Source organism: Lynx canadensis, chromosome B1, assembly GCF_007474595.2.
Source record: "Lynx canadensis isolate LIC74 chromosome B1, mLynCan4.pri.v2, whole genome shotgun sequence".
Taxonomy (NCBI): domain Eukaryota; kingdom Metazoa; phylum Chordata; class Mammalia; order Carnivora; family Felidae; genus Lynx; species Lynx canadensis.
Genome location: NC_044306.2, coordinates 102,576,373 through 102,600,392, shown reverse-complemented (window position 1 = coordinate 102,600,392; position 24,020 = coordinate 102,576,373). Strand labels below are relative to the sequence as shown.

The 24,020-nt window shown below is 33.5% G+C and overlaps 1 protein-coding gene across 8 annotated transcripts in view; it reads left to right on the top strand.

Annotated features, from left to right (window-relative positions):
* Positions 1 to 24,020, top strand: part of KIAA1109 (KIAA1109 ortholog) — a 225,473-nt gene that overhangs the window by 19,443 nt on the left and 182,010 nt on the right. For all 8 annotated transcript variants that reach the window (XM_030313128.2, XM_032592904.1, XM_032592907.1 and 5 more), the window contains 6 exons: positions 1,188 to 1,252; positions 15,520 to 15,706; positions 18,725 to 18,806; positions 19,181 to 19,374; positions 21,548 to 21,627; positions 23,474 to 23,624. In XM_030313128.2, coding sequence (XP_030168988.1) covers positions 1,188 to 1,252; positions 15,520 to 15,706; positions 18,725 to 18,806; positions 19,181 to 19,374; positions 21,548 to 21,627; positions 23,474 to 23,624 — 759 coding nt within the window. The remainder of the gene's footprint in view (positions 1 to 1,187; positions 1,253 to 15,519; positions 15,707 to 18,724; positions 18,807 to 19,180; positions 19,375 to 21,547; positions 21,628 to 23,473; positions 23,625 to 24,020) is intronic.

Genomic DNA, 24,020 nt, shown 5'->3' with positions numbered 1-24,020 from the left:
TTCAGTAAATCATATCCGGTGAATTGATGTTTAAAAATATTTTTATCAGATTAATTAGCTAAGGTTCAGACTGGCAAAAAGTTTATCAAAAGGCAGCTTGTAAGAATGAATAATCTCATTTCATTCCTATTATGAATACTTGAGCCATTAAATTACCTTACCATTTTTCTTGGAGAATTCATGGTGGTCATTTGTTACATAAAACAAGGATCAGGGATGCTGATAATATTTTTAAGGTATTATAGGTAATACGTTTTAAGAATTGTTTAGTGTCTGTTAGCTATTCTAATTTTATTTATTTATTTTTTTGTTTTGAGAGAGAGCAGGGGAGGCACAGAGGGAGAAGGAGGGAGAGAATCTTAAGCAGACTCCATGCTCAGAATGGAGCCCAATGCGGGACTTGATCTCATGACCCTGAGATCATGACCTGGGCCGAAATCAAGAATTGGATGCTTAACCAACTGAGCCATCTAGGTGCCCCTCTAAATTTACTTTAAGAAGGATACACAAATCTGAATATAATAAAAAATGATAAATAGTATATTAAATACATTCTTCTGTAGGCCTTAAAAGAAAAGCTTACTCTATTTTTGTGATTTCCTAACATTTGATTTCTTAACTTAGATAGAACTTGAAAGTTTTGAATTAGTTGAGAGGTGCTAGGGTTTGTCAACCCTCACACCTCACTTAAAATAGTAGAGACAATTTCTTTGTGACTCTAACATTATTTTTTAAAGAAAAGTAAAAAGGTGAGAGTCTATAATTATGTTCATCATTTTGGGGCATGAGGTGCTTTATAATTGTAGAGATGAACAAGTATCTTGAAAAGCTTCTATTAGCATTGTAGTGTTTCCCCGTTCAAGATTTGGCCTTTTATTTATATAGTTTCTACACCATTAAAAAAATATCGTTTATAGAAGAAAAAAACTTTTTCTGTTAGCACATCATTTTCCTATTACATGTGATATGGTATTAAATTTTACCTAAATAGAGTAATTTAGACTATGCAAATTCTCTTTCCTTATTTTTAACTGGGATATTATGAAACATTTATGTATACCAGAGATCCACTGAGAACTTTCTGTATTTTCATATTCATTACCAATTGCTTGCCTTTTATAACAACTAATTAAATGAATTAAGTAAATTGTTACTGAAGTTTTTATTTTGTAATTTATCTTGCATAGAATTCAAGATGGATTTATAATTTTTCGGTGGTGGAAAATGTATAATCCAAAGCAGAAGCAACATGGTGAGTCTTCATGTTTTTATGTATTTGAAATCTTTAATTATATGATGAGTGTTTTTACTTATGGACATTGAAATATTTCACATTTTATAATAGATAAAAATATTTTTTAAAGTTTTGGCATTTAAAAACTCTCATTTTCTCACCAGTTGTCTGGAGATCTTTCAGCAGCTTTCCTCTTGCCTGGTTATATTTAGTTACTTTAGCATATTATTTATTCAGGGTTATCCTCAGTATGACCCTTACCCCTATGCATAGCTTTACCTCCTATTACATCTGTGGATCTAACCCATACTATGGTTAAAATGGACTTCCTAGTACTCTTTAATCCTTCTACTAAATCACTTTTCCTGCTTTTCAGGTTCTGTGACTTTATTCATACTCCTGCCTTACACTGTTACTAATTTTCATTTATCTACTATGCTAAGGGTGAAGAGAAAAGAGGACATGAAAGCTCTAGACTATCTTCTGGTTCTGCTTTAATCATCAAAATTTTATCATCTCAGAGTTTTCTCCCTAGGTCTTCATTTCACAACTCTATAAGTGCTCCTGTGCCCCTAACCTTCCTACTTGATGTTAACCATACCAGTAGCTTCAAGGAATGTAGACCTTGACTTTACTCCCTAGAATAGTGGTTCCTAAACTTTTCGATCTCAGGAACTATATGTACATTCTTCTATATTACTGAGGAACCCAAAGAGCTTTTATTTTTGTAATTTATATAGATACATATTGCATTCAAAATTACACCTGATAATTATAGAAACATTTTTGATTTCATTAAAAATTAAGAAACAAAACAGATGAACATAGGGGAAGGGAAGTTTCAAATAAGATAAAAACAGAGAGGGAGGCAAACCATAAGAGACTCTTAAATACAGAGAACAAATTGAGGGTTGCTGGAGGGGTGGTGGGTGGGGGATGAGCTAAATGAGTGATGGGCATTAAGGAGGATGCTTGTTGGGATGAGCGCTGGGTGTTCTATGTAAGTGATGAATCACTGAGTTCTACTGAAACCAATACTATACTATATGTTAACTTACTTGAATTTAAAAAAAGTCATAAAGTTCCTTTTGGCACCATCCTCAAAAAATATAATAAACCCTGTACCTACTAAAATAAACAACATACTTTATGAAAAATAACTTTTCCAAAGCAAAAAAAACAAAAAAAACAAAAAAACAAAAAAAAACCCAAAAACAAAAAATAAATAATGAGAAGAGTGGTATTGTTTTATATTTTGCAAATCACTTTAATGTCTAGCTTAATAGATAATTGGATTCTCATCTGTTTTTATATTCAGTCTGTTGAAGTACCATGTATAATACAGCCTTTAAAAATAACTCCACTGCCATTCATGGGAGAGTAATTGAGAAAAAGTTAAACATCTTTGTATAATACTATTAAAATAGTTTTGACCTTACGGTCCCTGGAATAGATCTTGAGATCCCTGCAAATGTCCACAGACCATACTCTGATAACTACTGTTTTAGAAGATTTTAGGTGGGGACTTGGAGAATAGTGTCAGAAGATGATGACACTCCTGCACCTTTTCTTAGCTGTTAGCACATTCGGTGTTTCTGGCACCCCACATTGCAATTCTGAAATGGTGGTTAGGTTCTACAGAACTTTGGAACTTCCCAATTAATTTTTTCCTTTTTTTGGTGGGTTCACTTTAGGAAACTTGCTGTTATTTATAATTTTATTTCTATGGGAAATTAAAGTTCCAAAAGTTTTTAAACTTAGCACAGGATTGAGGTAGCCTAAATTACTTCTGAATTCATTGTTACTTCACTTTTAGTCTTTTTTTTTTTTTTTTTTACTGTCATTCCCTTGCTCCCACAAGCTTTTCCCCCTTCAACATAATCTATCATGTACCTTGAAATGACTGGCATAAATTGATAAGAATTTGGTATCTATAGAATTAATGAAATAGAATAACTAGAAAAAATAATGGGTAGATTTCGTGTCTGGAAAAAGTTTTCTAAAAATTAGAGTTGTTTGTTGGATAATTTTGAGCAGAGATTGAGTGACTTCAATTTTTTTCAGTGTTTTAAAGATGTTCTTATGAACCAATGAAATTATAGGTATATGAGTTCAGTAGACCCATTTGAAAAAAACCCCTCCCACTACCCCATGCTTTTTACCCCAGGATTCTAAGGAACACAATTAGGGAACAACTGATTTTCTCAAAATCCTTTATCAATTTGGAAGCAACTAATGTTCTCAACAATCCACATTTTGCAAATGGAAAAACAGAAATTCCTGTGATTAATAACTGATAAAACCAGAATGAAAACTGAAGTCTGCTGACTTCTAGTCTAGTGCTGCTTATATTATAAAACACGCTTGTCAAATATGGCCCAAGTAGGTTCTTGGAAATTCTTATATATAAACACTGATAGCAGCTTATGAGAGGAATGAATATGATAATTTGCAGTATCCAGAGGCAACTGCAAGTCTTAAAGCTAAGCCTAATGAGATTGCCCACTTTAGAATTTTCGTAGACATGCAAAATACTATCTTAAATTGTTAATAGCTTTTTTTTGAAGAAAATAATTGCTTAATTTTGTCATGAAATATTTCATCTCCTTAAAGTAGATTGCTTTACATCAAAATACATGGATGTGGTCAAGAGTAGCTGACCCAAGTCCTTCATGAAAAGAGGTAGCTTTTAATAAAAATCTTTACCTTATTTAACAGATATTGTGTATTCATTTTACTGATCCTTGTGTTAAGCTGAAAGGGGGGATTTAAAAAGGTGGAGTTGGGTGTTACTCAAATCTATTTCAGGATATACATGCATATAAGTAATTATCATTAAAGGAGAGAGGGAACAGTGAATGTGTGTTGAGGAAAAATACCGTCCTCAAAGTTATCATTTTTAGTATGGCCCACCTGATGTGGTCCCAGCAAGGTCATGGTGTGATGACGATTAAAGTTATGCCCATATGTTAGGAGACAGAATGTTGTGAAAGTCCTATCTCTTAAGTAGCATGCATGATGACAGTGGGTAGGATTATGTCAAGCAGAGGTGGAATAGAAGAGAGTGTACCTCAGGCGAAACAACTGGTTTAATCAATGGTGTTGAGGTTGGAAAACAGGGGTGTGTTTAGAAATTAGAAAGTAACTCAATTTGGTGGTAAATATAAGATACAGGAGTAATAGGGGATGAAACTGTATTGTGAAGGATATTGAACACCTGGGAGTCTCTGCCATTTAAGATTTTTGAGAAAGGGAGTGATATGAACTTACCTCATTTCAAAGGATATAGCAAAATGTAATTACTGCTTCTGATGAATACATCCCAGATTAATATAAATAGCTCATACAGTAGCCCTTACTAGACTGGCTCTCCTATGCTGTTTTTTGTGTCTTGGATTCTTTTTGTCTTAATGTTAACATATTTCTGTGTCTCAGTTTTCTTTGTAATTGTCCTTGATAAAGAATAGAAATAAAATTTTTGGATATTTTATATCTTAATATATAAGAATATCTAAATTGAGGCACCTGGGTGGCTTGGTCATTTGAGCATCCAACTTCGGCTCAGGTCATGATCTCGCGGTTCATGGGTTCGAGCCCCATATTGGCCTCTGTGCTGGCAGCTCAGAGCCTGGAGCCTGCTTCAGATTCTGTGTCTCTGAAGATTCTGTGTCCCATTCTCTCTGCCCCTCCCCCGCTTGTGCTCTGTTTCTCAAAAATGAATAAATATTAAAAAAATTAAAGAATATCTAAATTATTTTTTCTTATTTTTGGTGTGCTAGTGCTTGCAATAGAAAAGATAACACACCTCATCTTATAGTGATGTTAAAAGTTGGTAGACTTTATTAGTTATCACATTTGAAATTCTAATTATTTGCTCATAGTTTTTCCTATATTTTAACCTTTCTTTCTTCTTTCTTTCTTTCTTTCTTTCTTTCTTTCTTTCTTTCTTTCTTTCTTTCTTTCTTTCTAAATTTATTTATTGTTTAATTGACATCCAAGTTAGCATATAGTGCAACAATGATTTCAGGAGTAGACTCCTTAATGCCCCTTACCCGTTTAGCCCATCCCCCCCTCCCACAACCCTTCCAGCAACCCTCTATTCTCTATATTTAAGAGTCTCTTATGTTTTGTCCCCCTCCCTGTTTTTGTATTCTTTTTGTTTCCCTTCCCTTATGTTCATCTGTTTAGTATCTTAAATTCCTCATATGAGTGGAGTCATATATTTTTGTCCTTCTCTGACTAATTTCACTCAGCATAATACCCTCCAGTTCCATCCACGTAGTTGCAAATGGCAAGATTTCATTCTTTTTGATTGCCGAGTAATACTCCATTGTATGTATATACCACATCTTTATCCATTCATGTGTCGATGGACATTTGGACTATTCATACTTTGGCTAGTGTTGATAGTGCTGCTATAAACATTGAGGTGCATGTGCCCCTTCGAAACAGCACATCTGTATCCTTTGGGTAAATACCTAATAGTGCAATTGCTGGGTTGTAGGGTAGTTCTATTTTTAATTTTTTGAGGAACCTCCATACTGTTTTCCAGAGTGGATACACCAGTTTGCATTTCCACCAGCAGTGCAAAAGGGATTGTCTTGTCCACATCCTCACTAACATCTGTTGCTGCGTGAGTTGTTAATGTTAGCCATTTTGACAGGTGTGAGGTGGTATCTCATTGTGGTTTTTCTTTGTATTTCCCTGATGATGAGTGATGTTGAGCATTTTTTCATGTGTCTGTTCACAATCTGGATGTCTTCTTTGGAGACGTGTCTATTCATGTCTTTTGCCCATTTCTTCACTGGATTATTTGTTTTTTTTTGGTGTCGAGTTTTGTAAGTTCTTTATAGATTTTGGATACTGGCCCTTTATCTGATATGTCGTTTGCAAATATCTTCTCCTATTTCATCAGTTGCCTTTTAGTTTTGCTGATTGTTTCCTTTGCTGTACAGAAGCTCTTTATTTTGATGAGGTCCCAGTAGTTCATTTTTGCTTTTGTTTCAACACAGAGACATGCTGAGTAAGAAGATGCTGTGGCTGAGGTCAAAGAGGTTTTTGTCTGCTTCCTCCTCTAGGATTTTGATGGCTTCCTGTCTTACATTTACATCTTCCATCCATTTTGAGTATATTTTTCTGTATGGTGTAAGAAAGTGGTCCAGGTGCATTTTTCTGCATGTTCCTGTCCAGTTTCCCCAGCACCATTTGCTGAAGAGACTGTCTTTATTCCATTGGACATTCTTTCCTGCTTTGTCAAAGATTAGTTGGCCATATGTTTGTGAGTCCATTTCTGGCTTCTGTATTGTGTTCCATTGATCTGAGTGTCTGTTTATGTGCCAGTACCATACTATCGTGTTGATTACAGCTTTGTAATACATCTTGAAGTCCGGGATTGTGATGCCTCCAGGTTTGGTTTTGTTTTTGAAAATTGCTGTGGCTATTTGAGGTCTTTTCTGGTTCCATACAAATCTTAGGATTGTTTGTTCTAGCTCTGTAAAGAATGCTGGTGTTATTTGGATAGTGATTGCTCTACATTTTAACATTTAAATCTATGTGTTGTTCATCAGGAGGAGCACAGCTTTGGTGAGGGTCGAAGAAGTTTCTCCTCCAAGTGCTTTTAAAAGAAATTCTCTGTTACAGAGGATGATATTCTCAAGATGCTCATAGTCACACGTTTCAAAAGTAAAGTTATAAGGGGCACCTGGGTGGCTCAGTTGGTTAAGCGTCCAACTCGTGGTTTTGGCTCAGATCGTCATCTTGCATTTGTGAGTTCAAGCCCCACATCAGGCTCTGTGCTGATAGTGCAGAGCCTGCTTGGGATTCTCTCTCTCTCCCTATCTCTCTCTCTCTTTCTCTCTGTCTCTACATCTTCCCCACTCATGCTTGCTCTCTCAAAATAAATAAAACTTAAAAAAAAATGAAGACACAATGCCAAATAGCAACGTAGGAATAAGCAGTTTGGTCTAGGTACATTATTAATCTAGCATGATTCAGAGATAGAATTTAGAATATAGTATGTAGAGGATTGAATAGATTGCAAACTAAGCTTTTGATAAAAAGTTGGGCAGTATTATGGAATTTATTAAAATGGTGGATTATGTTCACTAATGAGACCTTAATTCTAGATATTATTTCCTACTGGTTAAAGGCAGATCCATGTACTTTGACAGTTAAGCAGGAAGTAGAGATAGTTGACATTTCTTGGTGAAAAATTTGAAAGTCTAATTGGAGTGTGTACCTGAATAGATAATTGCCACTAGCCTTCCAAGGAGATAGGCTAAGGTCTGTCTGTGGGTAAGGCTAAGATTTTCATGAGGAAGTTTTAGAACTGTTTTATTAGGAGAAAAGAGGAGTGTTCAAGTATAGAAATTCTGTGTCATTGAGCTTGGCTGGGATAATTTAATCCAGGAGCAGATTTAAAGTTGTCAGTTGTTCAGTTTAATCTTTTTTTTTTTTTTTAAAGGAAAAGCAGATCTGATTTGTTTACCATAGCTTTTGTTGTAAAATATTTCCTAGGTCATGAAATTAGTGATTTGGTTGTTGGCCAAAGACCAATTGATGAGGATATCCATCAAAAACCTTTATTTTGGTTTTTAGGATAGTTGATTTCAAGCCATTCTTTCGGAAAATAAGCAGGATCCATTGCTTCTTGATATGTGATGATACAGTGTTTAAATCAATACCGATCTGAATAATGAGGGATATATCTTTCTTATCCAGAGAAGTTCTTACATTGCTAAGAAGTGAAAGGATGACAGTAAAGTATGTCCCTTTCTGTCATTGTGTCACTTAGAAGTTTTAGCTTAATACACTTGAGTATTCTAAATTTGTAGCATCTAAATCTTATTTGTTTGTTAAAGGAAATAGAAACCCCTGAACAATTTTTAAAAGGCCAGTAGACTATTTTATCTTTGTACTAAGTATTGATTCAAAGTATTACAAGGCCTTGGCAGCACTTCACACTATAGCTTTTTACTACAAATAGCATGTGTCCCAATTACATAATTAAATAAGTGCCTTTTTCCTAATTTCCCTTTGGAAAACAAGAAGACTCAATTAACTGTTTGCTCAGGAGACTTAAGCAGTTTCCCAACATTCATTTACCCTTTTTCTCCATAAATTAACTGCTTATTAAGTGAAGAGCCTTTTATATTTATAGTTTACATCTATCAAATTGAGTATTTTATTAACATATACTTTCAGGGAGTCCACTATGTAAATATTAGATGATAAGGAGTGTGAGAAAAAGATCTCTGCCTTCAAGGATAGAGCAATGTTAATATAGAGATGAGATTTAAAAAGTCAACTGATTATACCTTTCTTAAATTATATATAAATTACATTTTTTGCTTTGACTTTCAGTGTCATCAGAATAAATGAAACTTAAAATCTGCTTTTAAGATTCCCAGGAGAGATAAATATCATTCAGAGATCTAGTGTTACCAGAATTTAACCGTTTTAAATACTGCATTTAAGGTTTGACTGTTGATCAATTTTTCATAAAATTACAAAGAAATAACTGGATTCTTGACACATTTTTGTTTTCAGGGATTAATAACTTTTTTGAAACCATCATTACATTTATTAATATAATTGATAAGTAATTTTATTTTGTGGTGAAGACCCAGTATTTAGAATCTTGGGTTCTTCTACTAGTTTGTAGTCTTGCAGTCTTGGGCTCTGACTACCAGGGTTGCTGTGAGGATTAAATGAGATTGGGTGAGTAGAGTGCCTAGAACAGTGGCTGGGATAGAGCATGTCTTCAATAGAGGTGAGCTGCTTTTATTATTATGAACATTGTATTACATGATGAAATGGAAGATTATTTAAAAAAAGAATTCAGTATAAATTGAAAGTTTAAAAAACCCATTATTTCTATTTAATGATTTAACTAATTTATTGAGCACCTCTTATGTATCAGACATTATTTTAGGCACCAGGGATGTAATAGTGAACACAATAGGAAAAATGCTTCTCTAGTGGAGTTTACATTCTAGTGGGGGGAAGTTACAATAAATAATAATTAATACAAAAAAAGTTGGGTACATAGGATAGGTATTGTTGAGGGGCTCTTCCAGTATTTTAGTGTCAAATGTTTAGTGTTTGTCAGTGTTGTCAGAATACCCTCAGAGACTAATATCTTCTCTAGCTTTGTGCCTTGGTGTCCTTATTAAGTTAATGTAGTCACATTCATATCATGTCAGTTATATTGAAGGAAGAGAATTGCTTGTACATATCCAGAAAGTTAGTTATGAATTGAGAGGAATCCTGTTTCCATTTTTATATGGTCACTTTGTTTATTCATCACCGCTGATCCAATTAGGAGCTAGTCCAGACTCTTAATTTCCCCATTGCTGCTTCTGCAGCTCATCCAGTGGCTTTTATAGCATGGTCCTAATGATCAGGGCATTTATATTCAGGAATCATGATAAACTATTCTGTAAGTAAATTTGAAAACAAATGATCTAAATGAGTTTTGAGGTAAATTTTGATTGAGTAATTTATGACCTTGAAGAATTGTATAATAATTAATTCCTACTTATATAGATCAATGTGGGGCTAGAAGAATATTCCATATTGTAGTTATTATGCTTCTACATGTGGGGTTTTCAAAAACTCGATGTATTTGTGGATATTTTTGTTTTACTTAGGAGTATGATTTGTAGTAAGATGCTCTGTTATTTCATACAAATGAATCCTTTTATGTGCTGAGAATTGTCATAGGTACCGGGGATATAACAGTGAATAAAACAAGTCCCTTCTCTTACAGAGCTTTCTTCATTCAAGTTGGGAGGGATTCAGGTAATTAGCAAGTAAATATATATAGCATTGAGGAATGGGTGAGGAAAATATGGCATTGAGGAAAATAAAAACAGATTCAGTAAAATAGGAGTTCTGGTTTGCAGGGAGGGCACTGTTTTACATAGGGAAATCAGGGAATGCTTCATTGATTGGGAGTAGTTAAACAGAAACATGAAACAAGTAAGGAAATGAGTTGTAAATATCTGGGGGAAGAACATTTCCTGGTTGTTCTGTTCCTATTTAATTACCAAAATGGAGACCAGTTTATTTGAAGGGAAGATTAGGAGAGAAGAGAACGGTTTTTTTGTTTTTGTTTTTTTAAAATGTTTATTCATTTTTGAGAGAGAGAAAGAATGAGTGAGCAGGGGAGGGGCAGAGAGAGCGGGAGACACAGAACTCAAAGCAGTCTCCATGCTCTGCGCTATCAGCATAGAGCCTCATGGGCTTGAACTCATGAACTGTGAGATCATGACCTGAGCCAAAGTTGGATGCTTATCCGACTGAGCCACCCAGGCACTCCAAAGAGAATGGGTTTTATAGGTCACTCAAAGGACTTTGATATTAATCTAAGTGGGAAGGGAAGCCATCAGAAAGTGAGGGAACGGAAGAGTGACATGACTTCAGTTAGGTTTTTGTAAGATCTGGCCAATGTGTAAGGCATTGGCATAAGGGGAATAAGGGCAAAAGCAGGGAGACTAGTTATGAGGCTTTTGTATTAAAACAGGTGCAAGTTGATGGTAACTTGGGCCAGAGTGGTGAGAAGTGGTTGGATTTTAGATGGATGTTGAAAGGAAGTCTGACCGAATTTGCTGATACTATCTGGACATGAAAGAAAGTGAGCGTTTTTTTTGGCTTGAGCAATTGAAAAGATTGACATGTTATTGATAAGATGAGGAATACTGTCGAGTAAGTTCAGGTGAGAAAATCAGATGTTTGGTTGGATATACCAAGTGTGAGATACCTGTCACCTGTCAACTTATCAAATTGGAGATATTTGAGTACTTTTCTGGATATTTGACCCTGGCATTTTGGGAAGAGGTTGTGGATGACTACTAAGGAAAGGTTTAAACCTTATGAGTGGTGGTGTTTGATGACTTACTTAAAAATGGATAATGATGTTTATTACTATCAAGTCTTAGAATACTTCAAATGTATTAAAATCCAGTGTTTCCTGTTCTTTTTATTTTATTTTAAGAATTTGACCTACAGCAAGAAGAAGGGGCAAAACACTTGACTGTAATAGTTTAAGGAGTTGCCTTAGTTTTTAATCCTGTGATAAATCTGAAGAAATAGGAGGGAACGTAGGTCAAGAGCTATTTTAAAAATACCAGAAAAGTTACAGCTTCTAAACATTGTTTTTTTGTTTTTTTAAGGATTAGGTTTAACTTTTTCCCCCCTCAATTTTCTTAGGAAATAATGAAGAAAAAATCTAGATTGGAATAGAACTAAAAGTATTAACTCTGTAAAAAATGAATGTTGTTAATACCAATTCTTCTCAAACTATTTCAAAAAATAGAAATGGAAGAAAAACTTCCAGACTCATTCTATGAGGCAAGTAGTATCTTGATTCCAAAAGCAGGCAAAGATCCCACTAAAAGAATTACAGGCCAGTATCCCTGATGTACCCAGATGCAAAAAATCTTAACAAGATACTAGTAAATCAAATTCAACATTAAAAGAATTATTCACCATGATCAATTGGGATTCATTCCTGGGCTGCAGGGCTGGTTCACTATTTGCAAATCAGTCAGTGTGATACATCATATTAATAAAAGAAAGGAAAAGAATCATATGATCCTTGCAATAGATGCAGAAAAAGTATTTGACAAAATACCATATCCTTTCTTGATAAAAACCCTCAAGAAAGTAGGTATAGAAGGAACATACCATAACATCATAAAAGCCATATATAAAAGGCCCACAGCTAATATCATCCTCAATGGGGAAAAACTGAGAGCTTTTCCCCTGAGATCAGGAACAAGACAGGGATGTCCTTTCTCACCACTGTTGTTTAACATAGTGTTGGAAGTCCTAGCCTCAACAATCAGACAACAGAAAGATATAAAAGCATAAAAATTGGCAAAGAAGAAGTTAAACATTCACTCTTGACAGATGACATGATACTCTACATGGAAAACCTAAAAGACTCCACCAGAAAACTGCTAGAACTGAAAAATGAATACAGCAAAGTCACAGAATATAAAATCAATGTACAGAAATTGTTTACATTTCTATACACCAATAGTGTAGCAGCAGGAAGAGAAATCAAGGAATGGATCCCTTTATAATTGCACCAAAAACTATAAAATACCTAGGAATAAACCTAACCAAAGAGATAAAAGATCTGTATGCTGAAAACTTTAGAGAGCTTATGAAAGAAATTGAAGAAGACACAAAGAAATGAAAAAACACTCTGTGCTCATGGATTGAAAGAACAAATATTGTTAAAATGTCAATACTACCCAAAGCAATCTATACATTCAGTGCAATCCCTATCAGTATAACACCAGCATTCTTCACAGAGCTGAACACACAATCCTAAAATTTACCAGAACCAGAACAGACCCTGAGTAGCCAAAGTAATGTTTTTAAAAAGAAAACCAAAGCAGGAAACATCATAATTCCAGACTTTAAGCTATATTACAAAGCTGTAATCATCAAGACAGTATAGTACTGGCACAAAATCAGATACATAGATTAATAGAACAGAGTAGAGAATCCAGAAATGGACCCCACAAATGTATGGCCAACTAATCTTTGACAAAGCAGGAAAGTGTATCCAATGGAAAAAAGATAGTTTCTTCAGCAAATGGTGCTGGGAAAATTAGACAGCGACAAGTACAAGAATGAACCTGGACCACTTTCTACACCATACACAAAAATAAACTTAAAATGGCTGAAAGACCTAAATGTGAGACAGGAAGCTATCAAAATCCTAGAGGAGAAAACAGGCAAGAACCTCTCTGACCTCGGCTGCAGTAACTTCTTGCTAGTTATGTCTCTGGATGCAAGGGTAATAAAAGCAAAAATGAACTATTGGGATCGCATGAAGATAAAAAGCTTCTGCACAGCAAAGGAAACAATCAGTAAAACTGAAAGACAGCTTACAGAATGGGGGAAGATACTTGCAAACAACATATTGGATAAAAGGTTAGTATCCAAAATCTATAAAGGCCTTATCAAACTCATCACCCAAAAAACAAATAGCCCAATGAAGAAATGGGCAGAAGACATGAATAGACATTTATTCAAAGAAGAATCCATATGACTAACAGACATGTGAAAAGATGCTCAACATCACTCGTCATCAGAGAAATACAAATCAGAACCGTAATGAGATACCACCTCACACCTGTCAGAATGGCTAAAACTAACAACACAGGAAACAACAGATGTTGGCAAGGGTAGAGAAAGGGGAACCCTTTGATACTGGTGCAGCCACTCTGGAAAACAGTATGGAGATTACTGAAAAAATTAAAAATAAAGCTACCCTACGACCCATCAATTGCACTACTAGACATTCAGGATGAATACAAAAATGGTTATTCGAAGGGCACATGCACCCCAATGTTTATAGCAGCTGTATCAACAATAGCCAAATTATGTAAAGATAATGCACCCCAATGTCCATTGACTGATAAATGGATAAAGAAGAGATATATATATACACACATACACACACACATATACATACAATGGAATACTACTCAGTGATCAAAAAAGAAGGACATCTTTCCATTTACAGCAACATGGATGGAACTGGAGTGTATTATGCTAAGTGAAATAACTCAGAGAAAGACAAATATATGAATTAACTCATGTGGAATTTAAGAAACACAACAGATGAACATTGATGAAGGAAAGGAGAAATAAGGTAAAAACAGAGAAGGGGGCAAACCATAAGAGTCTTAAATACAGAGAACAAACTGAGGGTTGCTGGAGGGGAAGTGGGTCAGGGGATGGGCTACATGGGTGATGGGCATTAAGGAAGGCACTTGTTGAGATGAGCACTGGGTGTTAAATTTAAGTGATGAATCACTGGGTTCTGCTCCTGAAACCAATACTACACTGTATGTTGACTAACTAGAATATAAATAAATAAATTTAAAAAAATGGAAGTTTTTGATTCATTTTCCATAGTTTATTTTTGAGGTATGAATAATAGTTTTTTTTCATTTGTTTATTTAAAATAAAATTTATATTTATTTAGGGTATTTGACATTTCATATGCTTTTTTGTTTGCTAGCTAACTGAAGAAGAAATTAATTTTGGTGAAATTTGGTACATTACTAAAGGTGTATATCTCATATAAAAAAAAGAGAGGGCGGCAAACCATAAGAGACTCTTAACTATAGAGGACAAACTGAGGGATGCTGGAGGGGAGGTGGACTGGGGATGGGCTAAATGAGTGATGGGTATTAAGGAAGGCACTGGTGAGCAGTGGGTGTTATATGTAAGTGATGAATCACTGAATTGTACTCCTGAAAACAGTATTACAGTGTATGTTAACCAACTAGAATTTAAATAAAAACTTGAAAAAATAAAAATAAACCACAGTGTAAGCTACTATAATGACAGTTAATAACAGTTCTCCATAGTTCTTCTAACTGATCATATCTAATTTAATTGTCCTTCAGTTGAATTTGATAGGGAGAAAAATGGATAAAGGTTAAGAAAAGCACTCTCAAAAAAACAAACAAAACCCTAAAAACCCCTTGTATAACATAAGAAAAGAGAATGCAAAAGAAAACACTGACTATGGTACCTTTTTCCTGACCATCTTTGGTTGACCTGTGATGCACTGTCTTAGATTATTTCTTCAGGAGAAACAAGTGCTTCATTAATCTCTTTTGTAGTTGGATTTATTAATTACTCTTGTTACTTATGTTTATGGTAATTATATCTTTTATTTGAGAAGATTATTATTTGAAGTTTCCAGTTTATAAGATCTTGGTTTTAGTATTGTGTGGTTTTTAAAAATAAACTAGTTTTTATGAAAAGTCTTAGTTTCTATGAGGTAAAAATTTAAATACTAATGTGATGTTTAAATGCATCATGCTTTGAACATTTTACTATTTATATTTTACTGTAATTTTATTGTTAGGATAAAATTTTACTTTTAGTCTGTAAATGGCACTTTGCTATTATTCTTAGCATGAAGTCTTTAAATTCTGTCATTACACAGAATTTAGAAATTCAGGTTGTTTTAGAATGCTAAATTGAAATATTATAGTAACATCAGCTTTTTTCTTTCTCTTTCTGTTATTTTATATACTTTAAAAACTTTTATATGTTTATATATTTTTATGAATTATGTGTTATATAAATTATATATTTTTAAAAATTTAAGATTCTCTTTATCATAGAATTCTGTTTAAAATAAATTGAGTTAGTTTAGCTGTGAATGATTTTAATAAAACCTTTGACTAAAGCTTTTAAAAAGTTGACTAAAAACCTTTTTTTTTTTTAATTGGTATCTTTAGATCCAAAGGCAGAAACCAGATTATACATCACAGTCAATGACTTTGAATTTCATGTCTATAATCGTTCGGATCTTTATGGACGTCTTCAAGAATTGTTTGGTTTGGAACCAACAATAATTCCACCCAAGAAAGAGGATGATAAATCACGGGAAAATGGAAGAACAAGAGCCCAGTCTAAAATTGAAAGGTTCATTGTCACACTTGAATTTTATTGATCTCCAACATTTAATCATTTGCTTTTATTAGAATATCACTGATGCTACTCACCTAAACATAGCCTAATCTTTTTTTGTAGTTTGACTAAGACTTGTATTTACAAATAATTCTACAATTCTTTTATAAGTTCAAATATTACAGAATTATATAATATAAAAAGCAGTCCTTTTCTGCTTTACTAGTGCTATTTTTCTCCACATTGATGACTGTTGTTATCCATTTGTTTTTTTCTCCTTTTGAATGCATGCACATGAATATATACACATGTATATACATTTAAGGTGCATATACAAATAATATGATTTTGTTTCATCTGTTTCTGGGCTTTCTAAGCTGTTACATTGACCTATGTGTCTATTTTTTCACCAGTACCACACTGTCTTGATTGCTGTAGTTTCTTTTTTTTTTTTTATTGTTTCATTACTTTATATACGTGTCAAAGTTTACCAAATTGTTAACTTTGCTAATTGTCAGATAGGTGCATTTTTTTGCATGTCATTTATACAAATTATACCTTAACAGAGCTTTGAGAAGTGGTCTAAAATATAAGCCCAGATATCCTTCTTTTCTTAGGAAATTAGGTTGGCATTGATCACTGTAGTTTTAAGCGAAGTCTTGAAGTCAGGTAGTGTCAGTCCTCCAACTTTGTTGTTTTCCTTCAATGGTGTGTTGGCTATTCTGGGTCTTTTGCTTCTCTATGTAAACTTTAGGATCAATTTGTTAATATCCATAAAGCAACTTTCTGGGATTTCAGTTGGAATTGTATTGAATCTGTAGATCAAGTTGGGAAGGACTAACATCCTGATCATATTGAGTCTTCCTATCGTTTAACATGGGATATCACTCCATTTATTTGATTCTTTGATATCTTTCGTCAGAGTTTTATAGTTTTCCTTATGTACATCTTCTCTATGTATTGTTAAATTTATATGTAAGTATTTCATTTTGTGGGTGCTAGTGCAAATGGTATTGTGTTTTAAATATCAAATTTCACGGGCGCCTGGGTGGCTCAGTCGGTTGGGCGGCTGACTTTGGCTCAGGTCATGATCTCACAGCTTGTGAGTTCGAGCTCCACATCGGTCTCTGTGCTGACAGCTCAGAGCCCAGAGCCTGCTTTGGATTCTGTGTCTCCCTCTCTCTACCCCACCCACACTCACGCTCTGTCTCTCTCTCTCTCTTTCAAAAATAAACATTAAAAATTTTTTTTTTAAATATCAAATTTCACTTGTTCATTGCTGGTATATAGGAAAGTGATGGACTTTTGTATAATATTAACTTTGAATTCCACAACATTGCTATTAATTGCTTATTGTTTCCAGGAGTCTTTTTGTCAGTTCTTTCAGATAGTCTATACAGATTGTGTCAGATTGTGTCATCTGCAAACATAGAAAGTCTTATTTCTTCCTTTCCTACCTCAATCTACTCCAGCCTCAGTAAACAACTTCTGTGTTGCATATGTTTCTTCTCTATGGAAGACTCTTGATATTCTTTGCCTAACTCATTCACCCTTCATGTCCCAGTTGCCTCTGACCCTTCTTTGTGTGCCCACCGAATTCTGTTGTTCCCTATGGTAACACTTCTTGCACTAAAATTGCCTCTTAACTATTCTTACTCCTATTCTAGGCTACAAATTCCCTCAAAATAGAACAGTTGTCATATTCTCAATATCCCCAGTCTCAGCTCAGTGCCTGGGACAGAATATCCATTAAATATATAATTGAGAATAAATGCCCTCATCTTCTTAAAAAACTATTACGTATGCAAGGCTATCTCAGCATTCAAAAATCAACAGGCTAAAAATGAAAAATCAAATGATCATATCAATAGATGCAGAAGAAGTATGTTACAAAATCCAGCCCCCATTCATGATTAAAATCTCACTGTAAACTAGGAATAGAGAACTTCTTTGACTTGATAAAGAATATCTACAGAAACCCTACAGTCAACAATAGACTTAATGGTGAGAAACTAGAAACTTTCCCACTAACATCAGGTACAAAGCAAGGATGTTCCCTCTCACCACTCTTTTCCACTCCCAAGTACTACCTATTGCAATAAGAAAATGAAATAAAAGTTATATATTTTGAGAAGGAAGAAAGATGTGACAATTCAGGGAAAAGATTATCATCAATTGGGTTGGTAACAAGAAGGGAGAAAGGTGGATGGATTCCATATATACTTAGGTAAATGAATGTGTTAGACAGTGATAGATTAGATGTGCAGAATGAGTAAGAAGGAGGAGTCAGTAATGAATCCAGCTTATAATTTAATCAGTGGTCATACTCGGGGAACCTTAGAGAAAGAAGTTAGAGGGGAAGGTAGTGGGGTCCGTTTCAAATTTAGTTTTAGGTACTGAGGACTACCTTAGTGGAGATGGCTTCAGAAGTGTGATTTAGGAGTTACTGGGTTATTGAAGAGATACGCCTTGAGTTCTCATCTGAAATCTTTAGTGATTTGTTGTGAAATTTGGTATCTTAAACTTTTTGTACTTTGTGAGCGGCCACTTTCTTTTCCTTATTCTTGGCCTATCGTTTTAATTAAATTAATTAATTAATTAATTAATTAATTATTTGATGTTTATTTATTTTTGAGAGAAAGAGAGCACGAGCATGGGAGGGTATAATAGCAAGGTATAATAACAAAACTGTTTTTAGAGTGACAAGTTTTAATGACAGAAGTATAAATTACGATATGCTCTCATTACATTAATCATTATACTCATTGTATTACAACATGACATAAGACAACCTGAATTATTATTTTTTAAGGCAACTTAAATTATCAAAACTTGGTATATCATAGAGTGCATTCCAAGAGCTATTTAAAGATATTAGTATTGTTAGATGCTGTCATTATTTTGTTTACTGGAGTAGTCGTTAGATGTATTTGGAAAGTTACAGCTGGTACTAATGTGTATTGTGAAGAAGCCAAGTGTATTCTTGGCTATTTAAGTTTTTCTTATGTGTGTCAATTTATTTTTTTTCCTCAGAGTTAAAGTAAAAACAGAATCTCAAGACCCCACATCTTCATGGAGATCACTCATTCCAGTTATAAAAGTCAATGTGAGCACAGTAAGTAAATTCTGCTGCAATGAATGTTTGGTGGGTTAATAACAGAGCCTCTTATTTTTGCAAAAAAAATTTTCACTTAAGAAAATAAAGTAATTTTTAGAGTTGTTTTGGTTCCAAAGTTCTTAAAGTGTGAAAGAATTATTTTAACACCAGTACTATCATAGCACAAATTTATTAGGTTGTTAGGGCTATTTATTCAAAAGTACTTAAATTTCTTTAAACACTAGTCTAAATTGATCAGTGGGGTAGTGTGAATAGTATATAGTGCTAAAGTGGAATCGTTTAGTTCTTGTTTGAAATGTCTGTTATTAGGTCAATGAAGGAAAAAATATGGCCTGTATATTATGTCATAATATCTCTTGTCTACTTTTTAGGGACGTTTGGCCTTTGGAAATCATTACCAACCTCAAACTCTATGTATCAACTTTGATGATGCTTTCTTAACTTATACTACAAAACCACCTTCCAGTCATCTTGACCAATTTATGCATATTGTGAAAGGCAAGCTTGAAAATGTTCGAGTCATGCTTGTTCCCAGTCCAAGATATGTTGGTCTTCAAAATGATGAGTAAGAAAGTTATAAAAACTTATTTATATCTAATGTAGATATCAGAATCTTTAGCATCCTTTTAAGTTTTTTTGGTACAAATTGGGCAATAATTGGGTATATTCTCTGTTAAATCAGCAGTGTAATTTTACTTTATAAGATAAATGGATATACTCTTCATTGATGAACTCTAATTTTAAATATTTTGGTAAAAGATAATACCTATAATGGTACCTTTCTCCTTCTCACTGTATTTGGGAAACTTATTTTGGGCAATTACGCCTACATGTTTGTATGTTAGAAAATATACATTACAGGTATATTTGTATTTCCAGAAGGGATGAATTAATAGTATATTCAACCAATGCAGTATAGTGGAGTACTATTTTGAGTTAATGAAAAGTTGAAAATTGAATCCAAATTACTCTTGGAAAACTGACAGTTTTAGAACTCACTTAACAGGTAAGTTCTGGTCAGTTTTCTGTCTAGCTTTTCATATTTGTTTTGTCTTCAGTGAAGTAGTTGCTTCACATTGTATGAATGATACCCACTAGACACATTGTGTGAAGGATGCATGCTAGACTCACCCTCATTGTGGTGGGATGCTTTCATATGATTGGAATGGAACTCTGAAGAAACAGCAGACACATTACTCTCATCTAACTCCAGGCCACAGGCTCATGGGGGGATAAGAGCTCTCATGTCTTTATGTCATTATCAATCTCTGTTCTTTTTTGTGATGGAGGCTCCGTGGTTGCATTTGTGTAATTTATATGTGTATATAATGGGTTTCCACTATGTCGCAGCTTTTATATTTGTGTGTAGGCAATATAAAGTTTATGAAGTTATAAGAAGCATGATTATTCCTTCTTAGTTCTAACTTTTGGCTAGCTTGCTATTAGATTTTCTGGGGATTGGGTAGAATGTTGGAGAGGTTTTCCTTACTTTAGTACCAGGGAGGCTTTGTGTTTAGCTCATCTCACTCTTCATAATCACAGATTTTGCTAAACATCTTGTAGAATGTGGGCTGTGTACACATTTCTATATTTATGGGTAAAAATTATAATATTGAATAAATTGGAATTTTGTGAAGATTACAAGAGTAAGATAAAAGAAGTTTTGCTATTAATTTTTGTAAAAAGATTTAAAATTGTAGTTTTCACTCTTCAGAAGTAAGTGTGGAGATTAAATGATGATATTAAACATTAACTTTTGTCATTTAATACATATTCTTAAAGTTTATTTTGAGAGACAGTGAGTCTGCACATGAGTGGGGGAGGAGCAGAAAGAGAGGGAGAGAGAGAATCCCAATAGGCTCTGCACTGTCAGCATGGAGCCTGACATGGGGCTGTATCCCACGAACCGCCACAAACTGAGAGATCATGACCAGAGCCGAAATCAAGAGTTAGACCTTAACTGATGAGCTACCCAGGTGCCCCCATTTAATACATACTTAGAAGAAGATTGCTGAATTTGTGTATATTATCTGATGACTGAGAAGTTAATTTTGCTATGGAAGGAAGATATGGTGGTGTATGGATGACAAAGAGAAGGATTGCTGAATCAAAGCAAATAAAAATTAGTTTGTGAGAAAGTGATTGTAGAGAGACATTCATTCCAGAATGTTTTCAAGTTGATCAACTAAATATTCTTGGAAATAGATAATATAAAGTTGTTAAAAATAAAAATGGCAACATTTTTTAATTTAATATTTCTGAAAGATTAAGGTTTATTTTACAAATATATAAAATATTTCTTATTCAGTTGTAAGGTATTATTAATATAAAATGGTTGAATTTTAAGTTTAATTGTAAATTTTTATTGCAAATGCAGAATATAATTATTCTAATGATTGTTCTTTTATTGTATTTAATTAAACTTTGTTTAAATTGATTTCTCTCATTTAAAACTTAAAAAATGTAAAAAATTTTTTTTCTTTCTGAAACTAATATATTGACTAAAAATTTTTCAGTACCACTTTATTACTTAGTCTAACATGGAATATTCTTTAGTCTAGCTATGGAATACTTAATTGTCCATGTGAAAGATGTTTATCCTTTTCAAGATGCTACAGTTGATTACTTTTTAGATTTTTTTCTCTCTCTGTTTTCTCCTATTACTACCATAATTAGAATACTGAACATTTTATATTCTGGAGATGTACTTAGTTTGCCTTCTCCCCTCCTTCTTCTAGGCCACCAAGATTAATGGGAGAAGGTTTTGTGGTGATGCAGTCAAATGATGTTGACATCTACTACTACATGGATGAACCAGGTATTACTCTTCTAAAGTGTGTTTCGTAGCTACAATTCTCTTTCTTCTATGAAATATTGATATTTAATAATGATGTCTTAAGTCTCCTTAGTTACGATAAAATAAATATCAATAAATGGTAAATGTGGATGTAAGAATGCTTACCTAAAGAATGTCTGTGTCATTTGTCAAAAATTGAATATTTATTTCAGACCAAAGGAGAACAATTTAGGAATCTTTGGTTCAATTCTGGTTTTACAAGTATACCTCAAAAATTGTGAATGTAAATGACCTTGGGTGAAAACCTTTAGAGAATGTGGTGACAGTTAAGGTAGTTTACACTGCTTAAGAAAAAAAATCATAGTATATTAGATTTGAGGCTTGAAGTTTAAGGATTGAAATCTAGCTGGTTAGAGTACTTCACAGGTGGTTTGAGTTTTATAAAAGTAGCTAAACATTATATTTTTACCTGTTTTTACCTACTTCTGGCCTTTTTATGCCTTTCATGGGATTTGTGAGGTCAGGGTATTTTCAAAATGAAACTAGAATGTTATTTGCCTTTTTCACCATATTGACACTGTTGGTACAAAAGCAATAATGGGTAAGCTGATGGTACTTTAGCATGTACTGTTAATCACTGTCTTTTTCACTGCCACACATTTATAGTAGAACAACAAATCCCAGTATCACTTTAAAATGTCTTTGATTAAGCAGTAATAATTATTTTTATCAAATCTTGACCCTTGAGTAATCTTTTCAATATTTGGTGTGATAAAATGGCAAGTACATATAATGCAAATGCACAGTATACCAAAGTATACTGATGTTTGGAGGAAAAGCACTTGGATAGTTGAGTTCTAACCCACACTATTTGCTCTTTTCATGGAGCACTGGTTTCACTTGAAGGAGCAGCTAGGGACAAACTATGATTTTGAGTTTTCATATAAAAATTAGAATTTTAGAAAATTTGGGGCTGCCACTGTGAGTGGGAGGATTTTTCTGATGAGACCAACAGTGATATTAACAAATTGATTTTTAAAATGTTTAATAATGAAGTTTATCAATATGTGGGAAACATATGTCTCTGTGAACCAGTATTTTCCAAATGCATGATATTACAAAGTCATGCCATGGTTAAAAGATCTATTCAAAGTATAAGAGAGATAAGTAAATTTTAATGTATCAGGGTACAAAAAATGCAGTGATAGGGTTTCAGATTCCACATTGCAACTAACTTGTAAGAAACTACCACATGCTGAGTTTTGGTGTAGTGTCAGAGAAGAATACCCAAAATTATCTGCAAAAGCTATTAAAATACCTATTTGTTTGAGGCTAGGTTTTCTTTATATCCTTGAACAACAGATTAAATACAGAAGCAGCTATGCGAATTCACTTATTTTCTATTAAGCTGGACGTTAAAGAGATTTGCCAAAATAAAAACAATGCCAACACTTATTACCAAATTAATTTGTTTTTGAAAATATGGTGGTTATTTTTCATTGAAAAGTATTTTCATTAAAAATGGAATTAAAATTTCATTTTTAAAAAAATTTTTCATATTCTCATTAAATTTTATTAAGCATTTCATTATTTCAACATGTAGTTAGTTTAGTTTTATTAAACGTGTCAACATGTAGTGAGTTCTTTGTTACTTTAAAAGTAAAGTTTATAAAAATTTCTCAATTTCAATTTTGAATGCAGTAAATTTTGATAGAGATAACACCAAAAAAACCCACTTTGCATCTTCAGTAATTTTATGACTGTAAAGAATTACTGAGATCAAAAAATTTTTAGAACTCTTGATCTAGGGAATCTTTTAACAGTAATTTTAAGTAATTGCCTCTATATTGTGTATTCTGCAATACAGGACTTGTTCCAGAAGAAACAGAAGAAAATACTGAAGGAGAAATGAGCAGTGAGGATTGCAAATTACAAGATTTGCCTCCATGTTGGGGATTGGATATAGTTTGTGGTAAAGGAACAGATTTCAACTATGGGCCATGGGCCGATAGGCAGAGGTACTTGAGTAAATTATATTTATAGTCAGTCTTTAAGTGTATTAAGACAATACTATAATTTTTATAAAAAGTAGCTTAATATTTTTATGAGATATTATGGCGGGGTAAGGTATCACTAAACATTTTAATTCAAATTATAACTTGTTTGTAGAGAAATTGGCATAAGCAAATTCATTCTAAAGGAGGGGCTAATTCATTAGAAAAATGGTGAATGAAGAGCATATTTATTGATTCCTATGTTTTGTCTTTTGTGTATAATCAATGAATATGCCTGGAGTTGTTGGGGCTGTGGAGATTCAGAGATAAAAGACATCTATCATTCAGTTTTAGTGAGGAAAAAGAAACGGAAGTTTCTATTAAGTGCTGTAAGAGAGGTAAAGGAAAAGCCTCAATGAA